The 20,195-nt window shown below is 36.9% G+C and overlaps 1 protein-coding gene across 5 annotated transcripts in view; it reads right to left on the reverse strand.

Annotated features, from left to right (window-relative positions):
• AdamTS-A (ADAM metallopeptidase with thrombospondin type 1 motif A) overlaps positions 1-20,195 on the reverse strand; it is a 553,824-nt gene that overhangs the window by 78,227 nt on the left and 455,402 nt on the right. For all 5 annotated transcript variants that reach the window (XM_083134293.1, XM_083134294.1, XM_083134295.1 and 2 more), the window contains exons 11-17: positions 18,728-18,907; positions 14,510-14,680; positions 13,007-13,176; positions 9,776-9,902; positions 8,692-8,818; positions 8,075-8,285; positions 7,149-7,313 (exon numbers count right to left, since the gene is read on the reverse strand). In XM_083134293.1, coding sequence (XP_082990419.1) covers positions 7,149-7,313; positions 8,075-8,285; positions 8,692-8,818; positions 9,776-9,902; positions 13,007-13,176; positions 14,510-14,680; positions 18,728-18,907 — 1,151 coding nt within the window. The remainder of the gene's footprint in view (positions 1-7,148; positions 7,314-8,074; positions 8,286-8,691; positions 8,819-9,775; positions 9,903-13,006; positions 13,177-14,509; positions 14,681-18,727; positions 18,908-20,195) is intronic.

Here is a 20,195-nt window from a genome sequence, read left to right on the forward strand (position 1 = left end):
TTTTGAGGAAGTAAAAGTAAAGTGCTCCCCTGCACTTTTCCATGAAGGTGTATAGGGGTGTGGAGTTCGGGCCCCAAAACTTTCTTGATCACGAAGGTAGGGGTGATGTGATCAGCACCATGCTCCTGGCTACCTTTATCCCTCCAACTTTCCTCAAGGTACTAGCTTCATATGATGCTGGGTGGGTGCCGGAGCAGTTTCAGTAGGTGGAAAACATCCCGGTTCTCCCCCACAGGGGATCGACCACGGGTCTCTCGCATAGTAGTCAGATGCCCTAACGATTGAGCTCCATTATTACTCGCTCGACAAATGCTGATTGTGCGCACTTAGCTTGGTAATTCAAAACATATCTCGTGCGACAAATACTGAAGATGCTGCTCCCGTGTGACGGTAGATAAGCACTCGATCTCCTGTTAGAACCCTGCTACTTTGCTCTGTGATGCAAATGGTTTTGATAGAAGTTGAAAAAATCGTGTGAAATACATGATTTAATGTGGTTGTCTGAATTATTCCATGTACGTATAACTCTATAGTTTACTCTTGAGTAAAATGTTGGAAAACTTGCATGTTCTATGTACACAAACATGGCCTAGAAAAGACAAGAATGTTGGATTTCATGGAATTTTTCATTGTTTTAGGACATTTCTTTTTAAAAAAATCGCTAAAAATGCCAACAATTCGCATTATTTAGATATTTCGAACGGGCGAAAAATGTGTCCAGACATCACTGCATATTCCTAAACATAACTTCGCACCAATTACCATTTTTCACGGTTTTGGAGTTTGCGAAAAATCAATGTCCGTACTAATTGGAAATTACTTTCTGGCCACCTCTCGTATAAATCAGTAGATGGAAAGTGAAAATTTAGCAGGGCTGACAGAGAAAAGTCAATTCTTGAAGAAAGTGTTTTGCTTTTATGATGGAATGATTCGAGTAAATATGATATTAAAATATTTACGTATTTATTATTAGTATTTTATTTCATAATATTGGACATTAACCTTACTCAGTGAAAGATTAATGACCATCTCTCACGAGTTTAAACAGACAGAACAGAGAGTGGCATTAATTTCATTGCAATACTAGTGTTGCAGTAAATTTGAGGTTGGGGGCATGCACTTGCCAATTTTTATAACGTTCACCAATGCAGATTTATATTTCACTTTTTCGTGATAGTATTCAATATACATATATCCCGTTTGGTTGGATTCTTCTTGATATCTAAGAATAGTGCAATGCCATTGTAAACGTATGTATGTTAACTTGTGCGAAACCAGTAATACGTCAGGATGATGAAAGAAAACCTTCGTAAGCACTGCTACATTAAATAAGTTGAAGTGAGCCAGAAGAGTAATAAAATTCCAGCAGCTCTTCTTGTTTATGCATGCGATTTTTGTTGGATGTTGCAGTCCATGCAATTTCTGTCGCATGTTGTAGTGACATACTTTGTCGGGTGGCGATATTCGACAAAAATCGTATGAATCAATGGAACCTATTTGTTTCCATGTTCCTTTAGTTTGCCCAACAAAATGCCTTACTACGACGTCCGACAACTATCGGACGGCGCCACCTGCTCTTATACCCTCCATCCATTGACAAGTTCCCTTACTACTCCCATACGGACAAGAAAAAATGATAATTCAATACATTTTCCATGTAATATTTAGAGTCATACTCTTATGTTTGGTGGAAACATGTCTATGGTGGAAACTGACATAGGTCTGGAGCAAGCCCGGGAAATTCATATTGATCACCAACCTCCCCCCTCCGCAACATATCCATGACACATTTCCGAACAGAGATTCACATTTTGGCTCATTGTTCAACTTGTATGGCACCCAAGAACATGAAACATGTTTCCATCTCTTTGGAAACGTCCATTCTTTGAAGAGAATACTACGGTTTGTGCCTTCTCCCCAAACTAGCGGGAGAAGAGAGGGCAAACTCCGTATTTTTATGTTTTTTTCATAGAAATTCGGAGGTCGCCCCCCCAAACCTCCCCCCCCCACCCCTTCGGTTAGGCGTTCTGAATTGTACACGGTTGCATGCTCTGATGTAAAACAAAACTTATCCGAAGTAGATTGCTCCCATAGTGCCCGAGTTATAACAATTTCTTGAGCAATATGCAAATTACCTATTTTTCGTAAAAAAACATAGTTTCACATTTTGGCTTATTATTCAACTTGTATGGCACCCAAGAACATGAAACATGTTACGTTCTCTTGAGAAATGTCCATTCTTTGAAAAGAATACTAAAGTTCGCGCCCGCTCCCCAAAATAGCGGGGGAAGAAGGGGCAAACTCCAGGTATTTATATTTCTTCCATTGAAATTCGGGGGTCGTGCCCCCAAGCCCCCTTCCTCTGTTCGGCGTTCTGAATTGTACACGGTTGCATGCTTTGGTGTTTTAGCTACAAAACAAAACTTATCCGAAGTAGATTGCTCCCATAGTGCCCGAGTTATAACAATTTTCCTCCAAAAATGCAAATTACCTATTTTTCATAAAAAAAAAAAATCACATTTTGGCTTATTATTCAACTTGTATGACACCCAAGAACATGAAACATGTTTCATTCTCTTAAGAAATGTCCATTCTTTGAAAAGAATACTAAAGTTCGCGCCTTCTCCCCAAAATAGCGCGAGAAGAGGGGAGCAAACTCCAGATTTTTGTTTTTTCCATTGAAATTCGGGGAACGTGTCCCCCACCCCCAAGCCCCCTTGCTCGGTCCGGTGTTCTGAATTGTACACAGATGCATGCGCTGATGTTTTAGCTGAAAAACAAAAGTTATCCGAAGTAGATTGCTCCCATAGTGCCAGAGTTATAACAATTTTCCTCCAAAAAGTGTTAGACTTTAAAATTCCCGCCGAGAAGCTCGGGCGAGAGAAATTTATTTCTCTCTCTCTCTCTCTCTCTCTCTCTCTCCTCTCTCTCTCTCTCTCTCTCTCTCTCTCCCTCTCCTCCTGCCATCACTGGTTTCTGGCACCGTGGTTGTGTTGCTCATAAAAGGGGCATAAAAGTTGAGGCCGAAACTTACGAACGAGATTTCTTGTTCCCGTGCAGAGTTCCATACTGTTATCTTTAAATAAATTTTTAAAAAAAAGTCAATGAAGACGAAATTCCCTGACATTTCCCTGACTTTTTTTGACACCTCAAATTCCCTGACTTTTCCCGGTTTTCCAGGTCTGTCGCCACCCTGTTTATTGTAGATGATGCATGTACAAACTAAATATTTAAAGAAAAAGAAAAAAACAAGAAATACAAAATCAACATCCACCTGGGACCATCCTAAAAACTGACTTGTTATCCTTGTTACCTCACTTTAGGAAGACTCTTTGGAACAGTTAAAACATTCAAGTATTTAAGAAACAATTATGTGCTAGAAACAATAATAAAAAGTGAGAAGTAATCACTAATATTATTTACTCTTAATAATATGGCACAAAACTAAGTTATACATTAATACAATTATTTTCAGCGAGCACTATTTCTTGTTTTTGCAACATTTCAGCATGTTCACAAATTTCACAAGCCTTGTAACCGATATTAAATGTATTTAACAATGAATTGCAAAGCTTCAATAATGTGTGAATGTATTGAAATATTGCAGAAACTGAACATATTTTGTTTTTACTGAAAACCTTAGTACCTTTTTTAAAATCTCTATTATAAATGAGCATTTAAGAAAGTGATAATAGACTAAGGTAAATTGTATTAAATATTAATTCCTGCAAAGGCTTAAAATGTAATACAAGTATTTTATAGAAACCCATGGGATCTGTAAAACTAGCTAAATTAAAATTTTGTAAATACTAAAGGAACTATGTGCAATTTTCTAAAAGAATGTGAGAGAAATAAAAAATAACACTGCATGCAAGTACAATATTATTTCTATACAAACTATATACACTACACACCTATAGACTACATTTTCAGACTAATAAATGTAAAGTTTCACAAAGATGGTAAATGTACTGAAAAATAACTAAAAGGATGGACAAAGAGCACTTTTACTAGTTTCTCTTTTATGTAAATTTTTAAATTGAATTTGCACTACTTTCTGGGTATTAATTTTTTGAAAACTCGTACATTGGTTTGGAAGTTGTGGTGGGGGGGCTGGTATCAGTATCTCCCAGGCACAAGTTGGTATATTTTACAACTGAAAGTCATTCCAGGGTGTAGGTTGTCAAAGTGATTAAGACTGTCGCAAGCACATGGAGAGGGATAGAGTGCCTTTTATTGTAAACTAGTGAAAGCGAGTGTATGTTTTGACCCAAAAAGAAATACTGTATGTGTGTACGTGTATGCAACAAATTCAAAGATGGTAGAACTACACTTACTGATCATTCTAAGAACACACAGGACAAGGAATTTGCATATGAATGAAAATTCTGTCGTGGATGGTTAGGCACTGATTATAAGCATTCCCTAGAGTTGGGGGGGAGGGGGGTTGTAGACTACAGCAATGCCTTACTTCAAAGTTCTGACATGATGGCATATGTAAACTTGTGGAAAAACTGGGATAAACATTAGTATGTCCGTCCGGTACGGATCCACAGTGAAGGTGGATTGCCCCTCCCAACTGCCACACTTTTGTATATATTATTATGTCTAATACTTTTGAAGACTAATATTCTGTCTTTTATCAACAAGTTTAACAGGCTCGAGAACATATATCTCTTTTTAAAGTTTGATTAAAGTCCACTTCATGCCCATGATAGGCAGATCGAACCCAAGACCCTTTAAGAGAATAGGCATTGGCTCTGTTTATTCACTGTACTCCTCATCGTAGCATTCAGTCTACCGTGGCAATGGGAGGAATTATGAAAATGGCATATAATAACCATTTGTTCTGGCCCCGGGACCCCTATTTTTGCAAAACAACACTAATCTCTAGAATGTGGAAGTCAACATTCCTGTTTACAGTACTATATCTTGTTTACATAAAACAGTGCGAGTGTAGGTTAGAATTGATTCTTGGTGAAGTGAGGTACCCGACTAAATTCACCCTTCTCAACTGTAACTTCTGGATCCACCAATGATAAATGTTCTGGTACTTTCAATTCTTTTGGGCATCTTACATTGGCATAAATCTGACTGGTACTTTAATTCTTGGACCATCCTTGTAATTTATAGTGATAAAGTACTACTACAAAATTTAATAACTTAATATCAGTAGAATATCAATCAAACATATGCTGTGAAGACACTGAGTGATTCACTATCTTTACAAAAGCATTTAACCAGGTGGCTGAAATGGGTTTTACCTTAGAACACAGAAGAGCTTATTTAGACATTTACATATCAGAATATGTAAACATATTTACTGAATGGCTGAATTGTGCTCTTAATTATGGGCTAATTATAGAAATATATAAACAGTAAAATTATTGATAATCTTACTGATACCAATAGAGTTATGTTCAATCCCTACCTTTTTTGGAACTCATGTTAACTTCAGATAAAAATAGATTGAATATTTCATGCATGTAATGTTATAGGAATATTATTTTGATTACTCAAACTAGGTTATTCCATCACAACACATTACATTCTGTCATGCATGTACGTAATTTTACCATACCCATTAATATTTTCTGTAATAGTTCATGTTAACACATTATGAATGATAAATTAAATCATGTACCTTCATGTGGTGTAAATCTTTTATAACTAGTTTAAGTAAGCTGATTGTAATTAATGAAATATTGAAATGTGAAATATTGAAATGCTGTGACTAATTTCTCCCAAGATAGATGGATGTTTAACTGACTCACATTGTTAAGCAATTTTTAATTATTTATGAACACGACCAGGGTTTTCATAATTAGGAAATATGACCATAAAGGAAGTCTATGTCTCCTCTTTTTTTTTTAGTTTTTGTTTGTTTGAAGTCCACATTATGCTCAGTTAGGTTAATCTGTACTGAACACACAGTTTAAAGTGGAATCCTTACCATTGTGCCACATGCCTCAATAGGGAATCAAACCTGGAGCCCCTTGATTACAAGGCAACAGTGTTGCAATTACCAGGAAGAACCCTTCTTTTTATAATAGTCAGCCCTATATTTTGCCACCTTTTCTGCATCTGATATTCTCTTTTTAAATAGGAATGCTGTGCCCTTTGACATGCCACTGTAAATATATTACTCATTTCCTTGCCAAATTATAAATTGAATGCAAATCCTTGCCCTCTCCACATACATATCTACAACCCAACTACATTTGATCAATTATTTAGATTTTTTTTTTGTTCACAAATGTCAAAATGCATTTTCAATTATACATGAAATGCTTTCACCAACAGATTGCTACAATAACTTTGACTTTCTTTCTTTCTATCTCCAACAGATGAAATGTACATAATAAATGTCGCTTTTGCTGCAATGTACTTCCAAAAAGTGATTTCAAGAAGATCACTCCAGAGGAATTACATTGAAAAGGTGGGTCTATCTACCAACTGCAAGCACCTTGAATCTATAGCAAAAAATTACATGTAAGATTTAGAATAACATAGTCTCGTGGTGCAACAGCCCTCTACGGGCCAGGACCTGCCAAGCAGCTTTTACATTGGGTGACATGTGGTCAGAACATTCAGTCCCATTTCTGCTGTTTTCTGGCTTTCGAGACCAGGCATACTACTAGTTTTCAAGTAGCTCCCCAACTGTCCTCATGATGCTGGGTAGACTAAAATTTTGGAGGCCTCCACCAGAAATCGAACCTAGGACTGCTTCTACCAAAGGTGAAGTGCTAACTGGAGGGAAACTGCCATTGTTGGGAACAATTTTTAGCAGCATTAAAGTCATCTTTATAATTTACACTATTTAAAAAAAATACCTGTGTTCATCGCTTGTACCATGAAGACAATTATATTAGTTATTGTTTTAGATAAATTATGTCATGATTTTAAGTTTCAACACAATAATTACAACTGTTAGTAATGTAGAACTGAAAGTATCAGAAAAACACATTAACTTCCAAATTATACAAAGGTACTACACATATGCAATTAGCAATTATTAAAAACATCATTAGATACTTAATGAACAAAATAATGCATGCAATTTTTTCTACCAATATCCAAATCTCTCTAAGAATGTAGTCAATAAATGTGCAGGTACATATATAGCATGAGATCTTAGAAAAACTTACAGGTGTCCATTCGCCCACTTCCCACTGAGGGCACTTTTGGGTGCCACAGAGTCGGTCGATGACTCTCTCGTTTGGGTCGCAGTCCGATTCCTGCATGGATCGGTTCAGCTCATCCACACACTCTGCTGTTCGGGTCTGTACTCCGCCACCACATGTCTGTGAACACTGAGGAAAGAATAGAGGTGGATTAACAAAACACACACACACATATAAGCAAAGGAGGAAATTTATTTGTTACAATTTTGAAGTTATTCCCACCACAACATTCTCATTTCTTTATGGAGCTTTCAGACCATAGTGACAGACTACAATCTACAAACTGACAAGCAACAAGTTACATGCAGCACTGAAATGGCAAGCGACGTGCAGTTTGCCACGTCACTTCAGTATGAAAGGTTACATTTACTTCTGAAAATTCATTCCCAAGTGACAGATGAGGGTGGGCCTCACCAATGGCCCATTGGTAACATTATCAGCTTGCAATCAAGGTTTTCAGTGTTCGATATCTGGTGGAGGCGCATTGCAGAGTGGCTTGGATCCCACTTTAAACTGTAGATCCAGTACTAATTACCCTACCTGTGCATCAAGTGGACTTAAAACCATTCAAATTTAAAGACAAGTGACTGTGGCTACAGCCCTGGGCATCTATCTACAAAGTGACCTCCACTGGGGTAAAGGATTTCAAATGAGTCACGTATTTTTATTAAAAAATCATATTTGAAATGTGGTAAAGATATAAAAATATAACAAATCTTCTGCCACAACTTGGCATAAAATTGTGAACCTTATGATATTGTTTACTCCGAGGTTTCCACATATGTATGTCCAGGGCTGAATAATTTCACTTGCAGATATCATTGAGTGGGTAAAACAGTGGTATTCAATAAGTTATAAGGGACATACAAAGAGTGAAATCAACAACTTACATCACTCCACATCCCGAACTTCCAGTGTGCACGGTCACATGGTCCTTCGCACGCTTCTATGTCTGGTGGCCTGTAATGGAGATGCCTGCAGGAGCTGTTGTGGATGACGATGGCTTGGCTGTCGGGGAACTCCTGCAGGCACTGAACAGTCAGCGTTCGTGTTCCCTTCCCACAGTGTGATGAGCATTCTGATTTGTGAGCAACGTTCCATCTGAAAGACAATCAATTCACATTGATTATTACAACTATGTACATTTTTTAGATTTTCAATAAATAAGCAACACTGAAATACATTTAAAATCTTACTCAGCATTTCATAAACATCACGTTTATGTTAGGACAGAGTTGATACCACTTTGAACTAGTGGTGATGCATGAAAATTGTAACAATTGAAAGTTGTTCAAAATATTAATATGCATGTGTTTCACTGCAATTATATAAATCCATTTACAAGTTATGCTTGAAAATATTCAAGAATTACATCAAAATTTTAAAATAGCTCTCATTAATTTCAAAATCCATAGTTTTCAGACAATGCTGTGCAAAATGAACGAAAATTCCAAATTTGTGAAATGGAAATACAAGTCTACCATAATAGCATGTTCAGATGACTTACTTCAGAGTGCAGTGTGTGTTGCATGTCTCTATCTCTGTCTTGGGCTGTGGGTAGTAGTTGCAGTGCTTCTCAGAAACCTCTTCCCTACCTGGGAGCTGCACGCACACTGCTTTCCGATGCCTCTGACCTGAAGAAGGAAATTTTAAGATGGTTATACACTGAATTGGGCCACAATCCACCTGATTTTCATTGAAAAAGATACACCTTGAAATACGTATTTTTGTGTGATCAGCCAAGTTAGATCAGAGTTTGTGTCCAATGCTTTGAAAACTAGCATAGCTCTCATCTTCAGAGTATGAAATGAAGAGGCTATATGTGAGAATAACAGAATATTTTATGAGGGGAAAGATGGCATGACAGTAAGCAATATTTGGGGTTACACAAAAATTCTTTGGGAAGATACTAATACTTATAAGGACATCAAGACAAACAACTCAATGTATTTTTTCTTGTTGAGGCCATGTTTCTAAGCTACAAGCCCTTGAACAATTTTCTATCCTGCATACCATGCAGTACAAAATAGTTAGAGAGAAATAACTGATAAAATAACTCAGATATAAATATATTTCATGTTATTTTTAAATGCAGGAAAGTTTTGCACCTGTTATATGGGGGATATGTTACAAAGGGAAAAGTATAATTTTAAATGTGGGAAAATATTATATCACAAAACATTAGATCAGAAATTCACTGCATCTTTTCAGTGTGTCTTCCAGTCATCCATTTAAGCAACACAGTCAAACCTCGATTTCACATTTTTCAGCTGAAAATTTACAATGTGGGAAAATATAAAATCTAGGAAAATTTTATAGCATTTTGCTATATTGTGACAATCAAGTTTGATTGTATAATGCAGGAAAATGTAAAATCCGGGAACCTAAAATTGGGGTTACAATGTATACTTATATCTTAAATTATGCCACCTTGGATTTATTCATTGATTTTTATGTGCTGGGTTGCTTTTATGACTGATTATTTCACTATTCACGTCTGTAATATCCTAGATTTCTTCAATAAACAAAAATAATAACAATAAAGTAAGGAAAGTGTTCAAAAGTTACAGCACTGCCAACATAAAACTCACCATTACAAACCCTGTTGCAGATGGACCACTGTGCTCGAACCTCCCATCTGAACTGGCCAGCAGAGCTCCTGAGGATGGTGTACTGATACTGGATGTCTGGAGGGTAGAGGACCCCCACCGAAAGCACCTGCAACCAGAAACGCAAAGAACTGATTTAAATGTAAAGAAGACATTTAGCACGGAGCTGCCTCTACACAACATAATCCCTCCCAGACATCTCAAGAAAGGAAATCTTGGGGAGCTTTTACACTGTAGTGACAAGCAGTAGGGACCCCACCAGTCTATAAGAAAGAATTCACCATATATGCGTGACCGTCATATAATTGTACACTATTGAAAAACAGTGTGGCGTACTCTAGTACAAAAGTTTGCATTGATTCCTGAAGCTTCATTTCCAATTGAAAACTTGTCACATTTGTCTCAAAGCTCCTTTAAAATCACTGATTACATATTACAGTAGAATACACAGACAGTTTCTATCTACGAGGGTCGTTCAAGGAAAAGTTTCCCCTTTTTTTTTTTTGGAGAAAGTACGAGGCCGATAAATTAAATGAAACTAGCAATGTGCTCTTTCGTCTTTCCTCTACATTTACACACAATGCAATGTTCATGCAGTCTACCGTGCAAGCGGCATGAGTCATGCAGTGAGAAACGTGAACTGACAATAAGGAGTAGCGAGTCATGGCAGAACGTGTTTTGGTGGTGTTGAGTATTGCTCACAGAGTTTTTGAAGAAAGGGGAAACAGTCAATGCTGCACGTTATTGCCGAACACTGGAGAAAGTGAAAAAAGCAATTCGCTGCAAACATCCTGGACTCCTTTCTGCTGGTGCCATTCTTTTGGATGACAATGCTCGTCCCCATTCGGCAGCACTAACACAGGATGAACTTCGAGAAATGAAATGGGAAAGGTTACCACACAACTACAGACCTGACTTGGGCCCGAGTGACTTGTTTCCTGCACTGAAGTCTCAGCTGCAGGGCCAACGTTTTCACACTGATTTGGAGGTTCAGACAGCTGTGAAAAGTGTTCTTCGTTCCCTGGACCCCGAATTTTTTGCAGATGGCTTTCAAAATCTTGTGCAACGATGGGACAAATGGGTGTGCCACCTTGGAAATTATGTTGAAAAGTGAGAAAGGACCATGCTACTCGGTGCAACTTGATTTTTGTCTGTAACTTAAGAAATAAATTCTTTGCAACATACGGAAACTTTTTCCTTGAACGACCCTCGTACTATGGAGGGTTATAATAATTGGTCCCCTTTTGGTATTGAACAACATAGGAATATCACACATAAAATTTACTGTGGAGCTGATACTGCTGTATCAGTATTGGAGTTTATCGATTCCAATTTAATCATCAATACCAGCCAATAGTTTTCTGGAGTTTCAGGAATCTCATGGGATCAATCAAAATGCCATGCGACACTTTTGCTGGGTCAAAATATCCTAGAAATTATGCAAAATTAATATTTTCATTAACTTGGCAACAACATTGCAGGGAGAAATGGATTTTGCGATTAATTATCTTATATGGAATTATGAATATTTATAAGCAAAACTCCAGTAGATTGTACAGTATAGTACCAACTAGAAACAGTATTTTAAAACTTAATACAAATTTTGAACTGTTGTAAATTCTTTAAATTTATAAGTATTGGTCATAACTGGTAAAAGTATCGGTATCGCGTTGCAGTGGTATCAGCTCAGACCTAATAAAATTGCCAATTTTTACAGGCAATTTGTACTTACATCTATAATACATGTTACCTCTCTTTTGTGAAGTGGAGAACTCTCGTAACAGTGCATTGTGGCATTTGTAATCATGGCAGAAGAAACTGGTAGTGATTCTCTGACAAGAAGGTACCTCTTTCCACAGTACTTTTTATCTCTTCTCTAAGGGAGATTTCACACAGAAGCAACAGGCAAAAATTGACAAGCACGAGTGTTTCACACCGAAGCGACAAGTGACACTTTTTTCTCTGCTCAATTCGCATGATATTGGTATCAGGTGATGATACAGATATAATTCCACTAATCAATTTATTAGTCACCAGAAGAAAATGTAAGAGGAGGCATTGTTATGCGTAAATCATTTTGTAAAATTTGTGCAATTTATTGAACTTCTGGAGGGGCATGTTGTCCATGAGAAAATTAAGAAATCACATGCACTAACCTCAAACTGTATATGCTTAACATTTTGCTTCGAAACACTGACTGCAGTACCCTACACATAGACTGGTGCGGCTGCAAGCACTGGTTGTTTCAAACAAAAGCAGTCATATCCTAAATGTATCTAAAGATATCTGTTTGGCAGTTACGCGGAGATAGGAAATTTACTCTGATAAGCTTACTTTTCATTTTTCCACGTAAATTTTGAAGACAGTACATGCCTGACGAAGCCACCAGATGGGTGGCGAAATCGATCGCAAGAAAAATTTACGTGGAATTACGAAAAGTAAGCTTATCAGAGTAAAATATCCTAAATAGTCAAACACACAGTCTCTTTACATGATGCTGAGGACAAATTACAGCCGATAACTGCATCAGCAAACTTGATATAGCCAAGAGAACATTGTGTTTAAATCCTGAAACATTGTACACATTGATACTTCATTATATCAATAAAGAGGTTCTAAAATGTTGTAAGGCCACCGGTTGGTTTCTCTTCTAGAGTTTATAGTTCGTTGATGTGAAGCATTCACTGCGCATACGTGGTTCAATTGATTACTGAGGGTTTGCTTACAAGGAATAAGCATGTCACTTTCGTGTGAAATCTTCCTAAATGCAAACAGCTCCCCCCCCCCTCCTCCTAGTCTGCTGCTTACTGGAGGTGAGGTGCAGTGTGCAAGTGGCAAGCTTGCAATGAAGGAAGTGCAAGAGAATTGGCTCTAGCTTATTATATATCCACACAGAGTGATGATAATGCTGAAATGCTTGAAAATTACATTAAGTGTGCTTATAAGTCCACTTTATGCACAGATGGGCTAATTGGGACTGGAGCTTAAAGTGAGATCCAAACCACTGTGCAATTTGCCTCCACTGGGGACAGAAACCCAGGACTGCTTGATTACAAGGCAATATCATTACCAGTACACCATCTTCCAAATTGCATTAAGAAAGTTGTGAGGTACAATAAAGAAAATAATAATAAGTTATTAATTGCACTGGCGAATACTGGACAACAACAGTCTATACTATCCGAACAAAACTGTACACTTTTCAGTGTATACCTCCACAATAAGATCCTTCTTCAGCGGCCGCGATGAATTCAGCCTCTCCATAACAGCATCTGACCCTGTGTACTCTAGAGTGGTTCCACCGAACAGTATGAGCTTCCTGAACATGCTGACGATGAAGTTGCCATTGAGAATGTAATCTCCAGTTTCAGCGTCAACTAAAGCTGTAATAAAAACAGAGAAAAAGAGGGAAACTGAAATTTGTGCACGCAAAAGGTTTGTTTTTTCCCACAACCTCAAAGAAAGAAATACAATAGTAAGAAATGACATCATTAAATTCAAGGCTTGCTTATTTTATAATTCTCTGAATGATAGCGACAATGGTGGTATGTTAGCATGCAATGTTAAATGAACATTATTCATTGTTTTAACCATTTTTACTCTAAAACTAAGTTTCGAGAGAGCACCTATTGTCTCATCTTTGTGTGAACATTTTTTTTCCTGGTGGTGTGGATTGAACTTATGGCAGACCTGTCATTTTACTACAAATCGGGTGCACTAATACAGGTCTGTCATAGGGTCAATCACCACCACTGGCAAAAAGGAATTTATTCACCTGGAGATGAGAGAAGAGATGCTCTTTTGAACATAGTGTAAGAATAACTAGAGTTAAAAGAACTAGACAATGGATAATGTCCAATTAACTTTGCATGTAACTTGTTTTTCTTTCATGCATTTATTAAAAATTGTTGTTAGCTACAATTCTTTATAAGCAAGTGGTTGTACCAGAAGGTAGAAGGGGGCAGATGCTCACTGGTCCAAAATCCATCGCCCCATCCTCGCAAAAAAGAAAAAAAACTCGGTGAATAAGTGCTTTTTAGAGTGAATAGGCATTCAATGTATGGCATATGGAGGTATATTAAATATAACTGTTCCCTCCCAACGTAGAGCCATGGTGGTCTGTCTAGTCATAGGGCATCTGACTTCTACGCTGGAGACCCAGGGTGGGTGGTCAAAATTTTTCCAGCTTTGTCACATAAGGAGACTCTGGGGCTCACCCAGCTTCAAATCAATGGGTACCTGGGAGCAACCTAGAAAAGGGGGGTAAAGGTGACTGGAGCATGGTGCTGATCACATCTCCAAAATCGAGAATGTGTGGGGTCCTACTGCACATCCCCTAAATGTGTCTTCACCTTCGTCCCTTCCCATTCCAACTCTCTCATTTTTGCCTGTTACAAACATATATTATATTTAAAAATATGTGATAGAAATATAACTATTACAACAAAGATGATAGAATCAGAGAACATTAAGGGGATAGACCTATTAACCAGGGGCGATTCGCACAAGCCCCTCCCCTCTGGCACCATCACTGCCCATATGAGTATACTGTAACAATTTTAAAAACTCCTTCAAGTTTATGAACATTCCACTACATATTTGTTTGCATTTCATGCAGACCTCTTTTTTCTTTTTCTTTTTAAGTAGTAGTAGTGTATACTCAAATTCTCATAGCCCTAGTGAGTAACTGTTATACCTTGCCTTGAGAAGACTTACCTAGATAGTTGTCATCTTTGTTTGAACCTTGGTACCCATTTTGCCGAATGTCGATATTTGAAGAACCAGATGGAATGCGAACGACTCGATTGTAGCCGTAATGTGATGTGTTGTACTGGCCAGATATTATCTCGCAAGATCTGTTATCACCACCGCACTTTCCACAGATATCTGCAATAGACACAGCAGCAAAACACACTTTAAAACATAAAACTGGAAATTTTTGTCAGAAATTTAATAGTGTTATAGAATGAAAGGGAAAAAATGTCAGTAATCATTTTACTAATGTTATCAAGTTAAGGTGAGCACAACACTACATATAAAATTTGGAAATCATCTACACAACATAGCAGCAAAGTGCACAATGTTATTTACACACATGGCCATTTCACATAAGCAGCTCTGGGTGAAGTGTATTTGAAGGCCAATAACTTCCTGTACATTGTTAATATTCTAAATACTAACAAGACATGGGAGATGTTAAAAATACCTCAACAATTAGTAATTGTTGCTGAATATGAATGATATGATAATAATAACCCTCCTAACCATGGTTTTGATACTGTAATATAGATCTTCATAGATTACCATCAACTGTAATATAAACTACTACTTTTTTGACACTTAATGTTGACCATGCAAGGTTAAAAGTTTATTCTCCTTAATCACATTTGTAGGCTCTTTTGTTGATATTGTAGCATTAGGTTAAATTCAGAGTCAGGAAGTAGAGTAATGCAAATAACATGTTACTACTTCAGTAATGACATTACAATCATGTTACCAAAATTATATCAGTAACTAAATAAGAGTAACGCACTATTATTACTTTACTTGGGTTGCCTTTCTGAACTTATTTGCTAGAAGAAAACTGGATTTCTCGCAAGTGACAATGAAGTGAAATTTCTTATCTGTCCATATTGTATGACAAAGTTACGTTTTTAGTAATATTACTTTGAAAGCAGGGGTGCCCACGGGGGAGATTATGGCACAGCCTGCACCATCGTAATTTGTGGGGGAGATTTTTCCTTCAATTAATATAAAATTCAATATTCACATATTTTTCAAAGCTTAATGTAAAAATGTTTATATCTTAAGTGCATCATATTTAATCCACTAAACGCAATATCCAGCTCTTGAATATAAGTGTTAAGTCTTAGATTATGATGGGAATTTAGTTATGGAGGACTGAGCATTAAATTTGGGGGGAGGAGGATATCCAACGCTTGTGTATTAACTATTGTCTCAGACTGTTGCGGAAATTCTGGTAAGGAGACTGAAAATTAAGTTTTTTGGAGAGGGTAATATTTATCATTATCAACCCGAAAATTTGGTGGGAGGATTGAATATAAATTTGAGGGGGGAGGGGAATACAAAACTCCTGATAAAATGTTAAAGGTCAGGTTCCGTGGCACTGTTGTTAGCAGAGCACGCAATGATGCCAGGGGTTCCAGTTTCGAATCCCAGCCTGAACATGGGTGTCCTTTGTTAGTGTCCCTTCATCATTTTGTCATCCAGCCTCATCTTCGCGATTAGCCAAAAGTGGCAGAAAAGAGAAGTAAAAATTAATCAAATCAATAAAGTTAAAATCTTAGATAATCAAGGAATTTCTGTAGTGGGAATAGTTTACGAACATTAGATTTTGGAAACTATATTTAGCGACATGGTATGCATCAGTTTTATAGAAAAAAAATATTAGGGTTGAGCTGATACCAATACAGATACATGTATTCGTTGGAATTTATTTACAAATAGCAGCCAATAGTTTTCTAGCATTTTGGCATTAAGCAGGGGGCACAAAAATACTGCACAATGCTTATGCATTCTAATTATTAAAGTATGCAGAATTAAAAGTTTTCATATATTTTGCACCAGTATTGCGATTAAAGGACAGCTATTTCAATATTCCAATGTAATTCTTGAATATTTTGATGCAACGTTAACTGTAGATTGAAATTAGATATCTAGAAAGAAAATACAGCTAGAAGAGAAAGATTGTTAAATAAAGGAAAAGTTAGTTTACACATATAATACAAACATATATACAAATAAAATCAGGAAAATAGACACAGACCCTGGAAAGTACATTACAGCAGCAGGTAAAATCCTGTAAAGTAGCTGTTGATGAAAAGGAAAGAAAAGAAAAGTAGAAAAATTAGAATGAAGGTCATAAAAGGGCAATTTACTACTTTCCTGCCACCAGCACCTCAGGGTTATAATGATACCAATGACTTTCAACAGGGTTGTTACAACCCAGAAGTGTTCGTGACTGTACAAGGTAATGAGTTGGTAACATATAGATGTTTACTACCACCAATATTTACATGATATTTTTTGCATTGACAGGAAGTTTTTGAACAACATCCCTTAAACGAAGTATTTGACATAAAAAGCTTCTGTGTAGCAAAATTAATGTGCTGGTCTGTGTGAGTTGATCCACGTTCAATCCCAATAGGAGGTGCAATGTTCACTAAGTATTGTGATGACAAATGGGTAGAAACTTGAAAGCAATAGAACCAGACACCAGCTTGGAAAGTCAGGAAAGAAATGAAAATGGACTCCGTGCACAGAAGACACATCAAGAAAAAACGGCTTTGAATCCTGTTGTCCGATGAACTTTAGTTTTATGTCAGATACAAATGTTTAATATTTGTACAGATCCTACCCTAAATGGAAGCAAGCAAGCTTTAGAAATAGAATTACAGTGGAACCCCAATTTCACGTTTCTGGATACATTTTCCTGCATTATACATTCAATCTTGATTGACTCACCATAACAAAATATTATAAAAGTTTCTTAAGTTTTTCAGCATAAAATCAAGATTCCACTGTATCCATTTGAAATGCCCCATTCAAATGAAGCTGAAAAGAGCTTTGTTTATTGTGGAAGTCCAGCTTCAAAATAGCCAAGTAGGCAGTAGGTATGTGTTCTCGGATCTCTTACCATCAAGTTAACAATAAGTTATTGTAAATTCTTATTTCTTCCCTCAATCCCCACCTATTTACCCACTAATGAACGCTTTAATGATAACAGGAATTCTGTATTTAAATGTTTTTTATTTTCAAATCTTTGCTTTCCAGTTGTGAACATGTGCTGACATTTGACATGAATGAGAGGATGCTGCCACTCAACTGAACAGGTGTTTCGAATTCTGTGAGACAGCCTGAGGAAGGTATTAAAATTGGTGGAGGTCTCTAATTCCTGGTATATGTTTAAAATTATAAAGTCTTACATGTAAGAATGTTATAAAAAGGTCCATAAACAAACGTGAAGTAAATTACAATGCACATGCACATACAGACTGAGAAATTCATAAAATTCATAACTTTGCAAGGAAGCAAGAATATGATCAAGCAAATTCTCCTGGGGTACCTACTGCAATGCACCTGAGTATATACTCTGTTCAAATCCTGTAACGTCACAGAATCTAATCCACTATATTTGCAATACATGCTCATGACCACGTTATTTTAGTGTTTAATATCTTTAGACAATAAGTCAATTCATGGTTGCAACAGTTCTTTAGTGTTTTTGCAGAAACGTATGTTGTATAGGAACATGCATATTTTATTTCTGACATAAAAGCAAAATGTAAAATTGCACACTGCAATGTTCATTTTAGGCCATTTTAAAAGTTGCAAAGTAAATTTTCCCATCCCAAAAAAGATGCAAAATAAACTCTCAAACACAAATTTGCCGACAACTTTGTCCTATGTCTGCATTATCCCGTGTGTTATGCAAAATTCTTAAATGTTGTTTATGGCATGGTGCAAAGTGAACAGGGAACTTTACCTACCTTACCTTTAATGGTATTGAAATATCATTTTATGTATCAAATTGGAACCCAAACTCAGCCCACTTTTGTACCAAAATTTTTCTCTTAATTTACAACAAATACGTCTAATGATGTATAATAATATTAATAAAAGAGCTAACAAACTACATTAATCGAATTCATGTGCTAGTGCTCATTTACATACACACACGCACACTGTGGATAAGTACTGGTACACAAAATGCTGATATTAAACTACTTTTATTAGCAACACAAACAAGGAAAAGATAAAAAAAAATGCAGGGAAGTGAATAAAACCATTCAGATAGGTTAGGTTTTCAGAGTTACTCGCCAAGCACTGCGGTTATTGGCACACCAGCTACTGCGAGGAAGACAGACAAATGAGAAGAGATGAGACGAGAGGTTGCGGAACATGTCCTCCTACCTAGCTGACTTGTTGAACCCAGGACGTGGTTACACCCAGCCGGTCGACACATTCCGTTCACGCATATGTCGTACGTATCAGGGCCGCATGGTGTACCATCTAAAACTTTTTCTTTTAATAAATAATATGCACTAGATTGAGCCACCCTACAGAATAGTTTACACCTATCGTCTGGGTTAACTGAAAAGAAAATATGTACATTAATACAATCTTTTATACAGCGATGGAAAAATATGAACAGAAGATATTCTGCACTCACATCCCAACAAAAGAGAATCTAAAACAACGAAGAAAGAGAAAATTCAAATTAGATAAACTATAAGAATAAAAGCAACAAAAAAATATGTACACAGGACTATCAAGATTCTTAGTACCCACAGGACTAAACTTGCATCAGAACATGCTCTTTTGGCCATTTCTAAAATTCAGGAAATACATGAAAAAGTTATAAAATAACTGATCATTAATTATAAAGTAAGACCCAAAGAATATATTCTATAGCTTCAATTAATGAGCAAAATATACATTCACAATATGACCCATGACTATTATATAAATGATTAAAACATTTATAGAACAAGTTTATCGATGATATCTCCCATCATGCATATAATGACATGCTTACAGTCAGAAGCACCAACCAGTAGCGGCTCGTGCCTAAAATAACAGGTGAAGAAGTATATTTATAGGCAATGAAAACAAATAGTAAGTGCCAGTGCCCCCCCCCCAATTTAAAACGCCTTTTTTGTCTTCATCCGTCCATCTGGAAAATGGTGTCTGCAACAAATTACACACTAAGTCATTTACTGGGTTCATTGTAGAAACCACAGCTCAACACATGAACACAACACACGATAGGAAACGCGAAACACACACGCGGAACAAGATCTCGCGAGAACGCGAAGATTTTGCCACAAGCACTGGATGCGATGTTTTCTCCGACGAGAGAACTGATTCACGTAGAGGGCGACACCATGTTCGAGGCCAACGCTAGGTGACGTCACCGTTGCCATGACAACCGGCGAAGTCTTCCGCAACCTAGCGGTGTTTGCTCTTGGGTTGGGACGAACTCAATACGTGCGTAGCGCCGAGCGGCGTGTTATTTGAGTATTATCGTGTGCGTTCTGCTGGGAAATAGTTTAATTTAATAAGCAAATGAAAAATGTCAATATTAATTTGAAAATTAGGTGAAAACATCTGCACTTGTTGCACTTGGCCAGCCGCCACTGGCACCAACTTCAAATATATTTCAGGGGACAAGTCTGTACCTGTTGTTCTTAACATCTTTATTTGTCAGTGTGTACATGTCACTGGTGTTATATCTCCCATAGTGTTATTGAGGTAAGTTTGGAAGTCAATTAAAAATGCATTATTTCCGAATTCAAAATATGTCAATTTCACATTATTGGCTAACATTTCCTAGCAATATACACATATTATTTACTGTGAATGATTGTGTCCTACATTT

This window comes from Lepisma saccharinum, chromosome 13, assembly GCF_977018435.1.
Source record: "Lepisma saccharinum chromosome 13, izLepSacc3.1, whole genome shotgun sequence".
Taxonomy (NCBI): Eukaryota; Metazoa; Arthropoda; class Insecta; order Zygentoma; family Lepismatidae; genus Lepisma; species Lepisma saccharinum.